The sequence below is a fragment of the Otolemur garnettii genome, unplaced genomic scaffold (assembly GCF_000181295.1).
Source record: "Otolemur garnettii isolate 467f Iridium unplaced genomic scaffold, OtoGar3 scaffold00034, whole genome shotgun sequence".
NCBI classification, from domain to species: Eukaryota; Metazoa; Chordata; class Mammalia; order Primates; family Galagidae; genus Otolemur; species Otolemur garnettii.
Genome location: NW_003852429.1, coordinates 7,855,408 through 7,864,485, shown reverse-complemented (window position 1 = coordinate 7,864,485; position 9,078 = coordinate 7,855,408). Strand labels below are relative to the sequence as shown.

At 47.3% G+C, this 9,078-nt stretch overlaps 1 protein-coding gene across 1 annotated transcript in view; it reads left to right on the top strand.

Annotated features, from left to right (window-relative positions):
- Positions 1-9,078, top strand: part of STK24 (serine/threonine kinase 24) — a 65,755-nt gene that overhangs the window by 33,957 nt on the left and 22,720 nt on the right. Inside the window, exon 3 of the mRNA XM_023513105.1 lies at positions 2,900-2,956. Within this exon, the coding sequence (XP_023368873.1) occupies positions 2,900-2,956 (57 nt within the window). The remainder of the gene's footprint in view (positions 1-2,899; positions 2,957-9,078) is intronic.

Below are 9,078 nucleotides of genomic sequence, written 5' to 3'. Positions count from 1 at the left end.
TGGAGGAAGAGTGAGGCCAGGCACTCAGGCCTGGAGGGCACACTGTCTGCGCTGTTTCCGGTCCAGGGCTTCTCACTGCTTCCCGCTGCTTTTAAGGGAAAGCTGACAATGTTTAGCCAGGATGTTTAGCCAGAGCCACAAGATGGGCCTTCCTTTGTCTTTTTCCTTCAGGTCAGTGTGCAGCTCCCTTTGCCCCCATTTCCACGGGAGAGAGGAAGAGGGAGGGAGGAGAAGACTGGTCCTTCTGTGTTTGGCGTCAGGTGCCAGCTCCCCCCCACCCCTGCCTCCTTTAGTGCTTGGTGTCCTCAGGTCAGAGGAGAGAGTGTGGGGACTCCAGGCAGAGGTGCATGCAGAGGGCATCACCCAATCTCCCAGGTTGCGCTTCAGCAGGAGGAATTACTGCATACCAGGGAAGGCTGACAGGCAAGTTCTCCAAGAGTGGAGCTTTTCATGATGCAATTTCCATTCCCCGGTTGTTGGTGCTACTGGGAGGGAACAAAAGTATATGAGTACATTAGTCACAGGGCCCAGCTGAGGTATTTAAGAAGCAGTGACCTGAGTGAGCAAGGGCTTAAGCCGTTTTCCTGAGTGCCCCGGATTCTGATAGGCCTCTCATCTGGGCAGTATTGCCACCCCATGTGTCTCCTACCTGGATTGAACCCTTAGAGAGACAGTCAGGGCTGTGTTTTTCCCTCCATCTTTCTCTCCAGGAAGTCATGAGAAGGCGAGGCCTTAGCCCTGGAGTGGGAAGCTTCTAGATGTCATGCTATTGGCTCATGCACGCCAAGGCTTGGTCACATTTGTCCCCACTTCAGGAAGCAGTGTGATGACCTTAAGTCAGAAAGAGATGGTTTCCCAGGGTGTCATGTTGCATAGCTGGCTGCCAAGGGGGAGAAGAGGCAGGGGGGATGACCTCTCCACCCAGAGCTTGACTTGCTGTTCCCAAACTTCATGCCCAGGAAGGAGGAGTGGGAATGGACATCAGAAAGTTCCGAGTCCTCTAATCACTAAGAAGTGATTTAGATTTCCCATGTCATCCAGAAAGGTACTGTTCTTTCCCTGGAGTAGTTTGCTCATAGTCACCAGAAAAGATGCTTCTGGTATGTCTAAAAGGGGCAGCACAGATGTTCACCACACACAAGCCTCAGTGGAAATCTGCAGTTGGAAGTAATGCTGGAGAATACTTGGTATGGTAGAAAGTTTTCATGAAATCAGAACTAGGGTATCAGCGAGCTTATTCAAGGTGGGTGTGCCCATGACCAGATGGTTATTGAATGAGTAATGTTTGTAAGGTGGACCTCACATAACTCAATGCATGTCTCCTGAGCCTCCCTAATCAAGACTGAAATTGCCTTTGCTACATTAGTAAGCAAGGTCATTTAAAAGCTTGAGAATTCACATACATTAAAATTTGGACTGTTGTATTTGGGTGGCCTTACAATTAATTTCAGGTAGAATTCAGATTTGAAAAGGAATTTATTTTACAAATACAGTGTGTGCACCTGCAGTGCCTGCCTGAAGTGACTTTGTGGCCATAAATAAGCTCCTCTTCTTTGGTCATGGACCGTCAGGTTAACATTCACAGAGCCAGACCATGCCAGGCACTGTCTGCGGGCACTTCAGGCTGCTGTTAACTATGAAGCACAGACAAATGCATCAGAAATGAAAATGAGAGCAATAGATGCAGAAGTAAAATTTGCACAGGGCCTGGGGAATTGGGACATGTTCCAAAAGAACACGCCCAGTAGCCCAGTATAGAACAGTGGTTCTCAACCTTCCTAATGCCACGGCCCTGTAATACAGTTCCTGTGGGTCGCGACCCACAGGTTGAGAACTGCTGGTGTCAAACTAGCACGCGGCTGCAGGAGGGGTCTTTCTTGGTATGTTCTAAGAGACAGGGCACAGTTCTGTCTGGGGGCCCAGAGAGCCTCGAGAAGGTTTGATTTTTCTTTTTAAAGGCATACAACAGCTGCCATCACGTGCTGAGCCATCAGCAAAGCATGTGGGACAAGGTTGCCGCGACCCTCCATACCATGGTGGGTCCCTGTCTGTGTGTCTCTAGCTGCTTATTGTGGGTCAGGCACTGTGTGAAACCCCCAGTCAGCTTAGAGGAAGTAACTTCCTGGTTGCAAAAGAGTTGGGGTCCAGAGCCTGCCTTGCCCATCCCCATGGCCTGCTCTCCAGGAAGGGGTGGGAAGGTTTGCTGGCTTGTTTTCTAGGGAGCAGCACCTTGGGATTTGTGTTTTAAAAAGACCTGTGGACCCCACAGGCCCGAGTAGCTCCGAGAGACCATGGAGCCGGGTGCTGTGGTGAGCCAAGGCTGAGCGGACACACTGTGTTAGGCCTGGGCTGCTTTCTGGAAAGCTCCGTAATGGGGGTACTGTGGTGGCTGTTGGAGGTGTTGGGCATCCCACCTCAGGGGCATGGCCTTCCCTTAGTTTGCAGCAGCCTGTGCTGTGCTGCAGGAGGGAGGGAGGGAGGCTCTGCTCCAGCCCTGCCCCGCTCTGTCCCGTCCCCGCCCTGTGCAAGCCACTGCTGGCCTTGACTGGCTTCTCCAGGCTTCAGCGCCCTGCCCCTGCTGGGCCTGTGGATTCCCTAGTGATGGACAAAGCGGGTCTGTGTTTCAAGATTCTAGGTCAGTGGGTCTGGAGCTCACTCCCCAGAAGAGCCTGAGGTGGGGCCCCGGGTGGCCTCCCAGGTGATAGGGAGATTTCCTGCACTTGGGGCTGCTGCCCAGTTCTCACTTTGACATAGTGCCTTGCCGATAAGCGTGTACAAAACTCCCTAGTTCTCAGTGAAACTTTCTCACTCCCAGTGAAAAATACCCTTTGATTATTTAAAATTACTTCTTTCCTGGTTCTATTTGCTTTTAAATAATTCTCTTTTTCTTGTTTTATAGGATACAAAATTATGGATAATAATGGAATACCTTGGTGGAGGCTCTGCCCTAGATCTGGTGAGTATCGTGCTGGATGTAAAATGTGCCGAGAGCCTTTTCCTCAGTCACCTTTGGCTTAAGAAAATTCTGTTTGTGCCCATTTCTCTGTTTCCTTCTTTCAAGTTGCATGACAAAGAAACCAGACCATTCTTTAAGTATTTTTTCTTCTTACATATTAATAAAAATTGTTGGCCTACTTTTGAAACCAGTTTTGTTTGTTTGTTTGTTTCATGGGAAACCAATGAATTAATTCACAGAAGCAATGAAGGATTTTGTGCAGAATCATTCTACCTCAGTACAGTTTGTTAGCTTATTTCCCCAAACTTGGTTTTATTGAACTTTTGTAGAGCCCTCACCTCATCCCAGTTTCGTACTTCATATGGTAACGTAACTTCCAAAGCGTGCATGTGGTGTTTTCATTTGGAAGGAAGGGGCAGGGTACGACGTTGAGGTCTAATGCCGTACATCAGAGCAGGGTCGGGACACACTTCTGCTTTTACTGCTCACCAGTGCTCCTGGAGCACTGGAGGTTGAGCTGGATCCCCCTTAAGTGCTATTAGTGGCTGCCAGGCCACACACAAGGTTGCCAGGTAGAGGGTGGCTGTATAGTCCCAATCTGTGAGTTGCCTGTTGTGTAAAATGTGGCTTTCTGTCAGGCTTTGATGGCAGGCTCACAGATGACCGACATGTCTCTCTGTGTGGCTGAAGTTGGCCTTGAAACACAGTCCATGCAGAAACTCTTTGTTATAGACTGCACACAGTGGTGTAGCACTGTCTCCTGGACACCGCTGCTGTGCAGTAGGTCAGCGCTCTTTCCTCACCCCTCCCTGAAAACTGACCTGGAGTGAGTGGTGGTTCCCAGGACAGAGCAAATCTGTCATTTTAGTGCCAGAGTGTGGGTCTTGCCTAAGGGAAGTCACCAGGATGACGGGTCTGTGGTTTTCACTGCTGTCATGGCAAGAGCTGAGGGAAGCCGAGTTTTTTAGTAGTTACAGACTATACAGATTTTAGTCACCAAGGAAAGAAATCCCCCTTAGTAGGAATTTCTTTCTTATAATAATAGTAGCAATTGGTAGTTTGGGGGAAGGTAAATTCTAAAACTGTTATTATAACTTGAAGGCAAATGTATCCAATTCTGAAAATTACATACTGTTACGAATAACTGATCAAAGTGGTGTGAAAAAGGAAGACTTCAAGAAAAAAAGTTAACATGGTATAAACAATTTAAAATGGAGAAAACCTTAGCATAGCTCAGTCCATTTTATGCCTTGCTTTGTTTCCTTCCATAAATATTCATATTACATAGAAAGCTTTTCATATTTTTCCTCTTTTGGGAAATATTGAAGGAATGTGGAGAATTATATCATCTTGAGTAATTAGATTTACTATTATCATAGATGGATTTCATTTTTGTCATAGTAAAGCTGTTTACGAGGACTCCTTCCTAACACAGAGTCCTTTGGAACCAGTGCTCTAAATCAGGCGTCCTCAAACTATGGCCCACAGGCCACATGCAGCCCACCTAGGATATTTATCCAGCCCACTGGGTGTTTTTGCCACCACTGCCTGTCCTGCTTAGCAGCCTACTCATCCCAGGGCCCGCAGTCTGGCCCTCCAGTGGTCTGAGGGACAGTGAACTGGCGCCCTGTTTAAAAAGTTTGAGGACCCCTGCTCTAAATAAATGCTTTAGTGCGTTCACTCTTAATGCTACAGTAATTTATTTGGTGGCAACTTTCTTTGGATTTCTTTGAATTGCAGTCTGAAATTTTAGACGTGTGGTCGGAAGGAAGTGTAGAACTCTCCACTTAAAAAAAAAAAAAAATCCCATGTAGTGTGTTTTTTGGAGTCCTAGCAAAACACCACCCACTTTCTGCAGTGCGCTTGGTGACAAGAAACCGGTGTTCCCTTTTGAATGTCCATGAGAGAATTGAGACCCTTGCAGATGAGCGGTACCAGCCAGCACACAGTCAGCAGGTACCAGTCAGCAATACCCGTGGCCTCCTTTGGCCCCACCAATCCTCGCTCACCCCCACTTCATCGTCCTTTCTTTCATCTTTTACCCTTGCTTGCCCTGAGCTCCTTAAAGAAGAGATCGCACTTTAATCATGGGAGAGGGTAGGCAGTGGTGCCGGCAACAAAGTCTGAGCTGAAGAGAGCTGAAAGTGGGACTCTCCCTTCCCAGTTTACAGACTCAGGGGTGCCACCTAGAGAAGAGAAGTGGCTTTGCCCCAAGGTGAAGATTGGTTGGCCTCATAACCAGCTTGCAAACAACACGGCATGAAAATAAATCTTGGGCCAAATGTGGCAGCTCAGCCTATAATCCCAGCACTTGGGAGCCTGAGGTGGAATGATTGATCGAGTCCAGGAGCTTAAGACTGGGCTGTGTAACATAGCCGGACCTCATCTCTGCAAAAAAGGTAGCTAATGTGGGGGCACATGCCTATTAATAGCTACTTAGGAGGCTGAGGCAGGAGGATCCCTTGAGGCCAGGAGTTTGAGGCTACAGTGAGCTGTGATGACATACTGCACTGTAGCCTGGGAGATAGAGTGAGACTTGTCTCAGTAAAGAAACAAAAAATTCTTGGTTCCTGATAGACTTTTTTTTGAAATAGTTTCACTTTGTTGCCGAGGCTAAGCTCACAGCAACCTCAAACTCCTGGGTTCAAGCAATCTTCCTGCCTTAGCCTCTCAAGCAGCTGGGTGGAACTACAGGCACCCACCACAATGCCCTGCTAATTTGTCTATTTTTAGTAGAGATGGGGTCTCATTTGTGCTCAGGTTGGCCTTGAACTCCTGAACTCCAGTTATTCTCCTGCCTTTGTGTCCCAGAGTGCTAGGATTATATGCGTGAGCCCCTGTACTGGCTTTTATAAGTTGCGGAGATGTCATCCTGTGGACAGACTGCCCAGTTACGGTGTTGGGGTTTGGGCATCTCTGCAGCTGGCAGAGGGGTGTCCCTTAGAAGCCTTATTTTTGTTGCTGGTGCTGTCTGTATTCCTTCTGATTTAAAATGTAAATTTGAGATTTCGTGTGAAGAATAAAATGTTAAGAGTCATGCCTATGAGACAGGCGTGGATTTTATTTTGACTACACTTATTTGAGTGTGCTTAGTCTGTTGATTTTCTTTCTTAATTTTAAAAGAAAAACAATAAATTGAAATTAAATGCCTGCAGGATTCCCAAGGCCACTCTGAGGAAACACCAGGGTCTTTGGAATATTGTTATACTGTATTAAAACACTCTCAAGTTCCAGCTGCCTGTGCGGTGCCATGACTTGGAGGAGTGTAATTACCATGCAGTTCCAGACATTGTAATTTATAACGTGATAGATTTTTGTAGCCTAGTGAGTGAAAGCATTTTTTGTTCAGAAAACATTTGTCATGTACCTACGGTGTGTCAGGTGCTTAAGCCGCACTCTCAGGGAGCTGCACTGGGGGGCAGTCAGATACATCATTTGTTAGGAGGCCCCTTTCTAGAAGGAAAGTTAGGGAAGGGAATGGGAGTGTTAGAGGAGGATTAGCCCCAAGCATGTGAGGCTGAAAGGTTTTAGTTGATTAAAAGATCAGTCCATGTCCCCAGAGAATCTAAGGGACAACCTTGGAATCTCATTATGAAGGAACTTTGCTGCATAAATTGGTTAATCAGGCAGAGGTATTTGACAAACTTAAAAATGACCATACAACATAGTCATTTCTTAAAAATGAGATGGCATATTCATTAATGTTAGGCCACTTTGCTGTCATGGCATCTCCAAACAGCATCTTATATGAAGTAGAAATTGAGTTTTCTCTCTCACGTTGGGGTGCTAGGGCCCAGAGCTGGCAGGTCCTTTTAGCCCATGGCTGCCCTTGGTGAGTCTTCGCCCTTTATTCTCTCCAGCTGTCAGGGCTTCCAGGCCGTCCAGGCTTTCCATGCATGTGGCACTCTTGCTCATGTTCCATTGCCGAGGACTGAGTCATTGTGGCCACAGCCTGCTGCTGCAGAGCCTGGGATGTGGGGTCTCCTGGTGGGTGGCCAGGTGCCTGGCTGGTCCTTCATGTCTTCACCAGGAAGAAGGTGAGGACAGGTGCAGGGGAGAGAAAGAAGTCCAGAGATGGGATGTGGGGTTTTTCCATGGCATTCTTTTTTGTAACCCCCAGTTTGAGGGGTCCACAGCCCCCTTAGAGATAGACGTCATCGTGGTTATACTGTCTGGACGTGGTAGTCACGAGGACTGCTAGTACGAGCCTTGGAGAACTTAACCTGATCTGACTAATGAGGAACCCTGGGAAGGGCAGAGAGCAACCAAATGCCTTTTAGTTGAATTTGGATCCTGGACAGGCTTTCCACCCAAGTAAATAGAGTCTCTTTTCCCCCTCCCCCTTTGTCCCCCATGGGCATATAAATCAAAGATGGATGGTGTTCGGGCCAGATTTAAAAGGGCAGAACTATGCACATTAATCATAGAGCCAGCTCTTAATTATCCAGGGAGATTTTCAATTAGTTTTCTTCAGCTCTTATTCTTGCCTTCCTTCGGTAAAGGCAGGAGGCAGTTTTTTCAGACTTCATCGTGGAAGGGTGGTTAGTGCACATCTACTCAGAGTGACTGATGATCTGCTCCATGGACACTCGCACGGGAGCAGGGGACCCCTCCAGTGCCATGGTTTGCATCGCTGGGTCCCCTCTGTGCACTGGGGCTGTGCACTAGAGCAGATACTCCAGCATCTCCCCTGCCTTCCTCCCAGGCGATAAGAAAAATATTTCCCTCATTTTGAAAATTAAAATGTCTACATTCTATGGACACTGAAAAGTGGATGTAGAAAAAGCTGATGTAATCAAGCGAGGAATGGTTTTCCAGATTGTGCTCTTTGGAATAATAAATAGGTTTGATAGGAATTTCTTGAAAATAAAACTCTTGGTCACATAACTCTGAGAATAACTAAGTTCTAGGGGAACAAAGTGTACCTCACACTGTCTCCATCTGAGGTCATTTTTGGACAATATCATAATTACAGTTTGGGATTTTTCCCAGAGGGCCAGAGGCTCCAGCAGTTGGACCCTGTCTGAGCATGGTAGGAGGCCACCTACAGCGAGTGGCGTGGGCTCTGGCACCTGTGTCCCAGGTGGGAGAAACCCAGGCATGTCCTGCTGCCAGACAAGCCTGAGTCCCACTAAAACTTAGTGAAAGTCACTGGGTTGTGTCTTCTTGCTGCTGAAATGTGTGAATTTGGGTTGGGGTGGCACTCACTGTCAAGTGGAAACACAGGGGCCATCACTCAGGGGACAAGGAGTCTCACTCCCTAGACATCTGTCCCTCCCTGTCAGTTCTGTGAGGGGCCTTCAGGAATGTCTGCTGACAAAATGTTAAGTGAGCACGCTAGTTGGGGTGGATGCCCCGACTCTTGGCTCTTGGCTTCCCGTGTGGTTGGAACTGAGCGCAGTAACTGGGCTGTTTTTCCTGTAACTTGGGCCATGTGCGGCCCTGTTTCTTCTTCCAACTTTATAATCAGTAGTAACAATTCTTGTGAATTTCTCAGAGTAAAAGTTTTTGGAGGCAGTTATTCCCTCATTAAGAATAACTTAAGGGATAAGAGAAGTAATAATTTTTATATATTATATACCAAGCCCCAAATTCTTAAGAATAAGCTCTCTCAGCTGCATTTGCCCACGTTGCGAACTTTAAAGTGCAGACTTAAAAAATCCTGGCACAGGTGTGGCCTCAAAGAGTGTTGGCTACCAGCCCTTCTCCTTTCAACCAGTAGTGTTTTGGGCCATCAGGGAGGAGCCTTATGGCAGTGGTTCTCAACCTTCCGAATGCCTGAGTGTATTTTCATTGTTGAAAAGGGGTCGTGACCCACAGGTTGAGAACTGCTGCCTTATGGCAAGACGCCCAAATACAACATATTAGGGCAGTTGAGGCAGCCCCAGGTCCCAGTGTGCACCAAGAGTTTCTGGGCTGTCTGTCCTTGGACTGAACTCCCTCCAGGGACTCCTGCTCTTTTGGACCAGCATGTCAGCCACAGGTGTGGCCCACAGGGGCTTTCTCATTGCCTGGACTCTGGTTCTTAATGGTCTTTGCTGCCTTCAGCAAAGTGGTTTTCCATGATTCTTTACTTTTTAAAGGGTCCTTTAATACATTACCTATTTTTTTTTTTTTTTTTT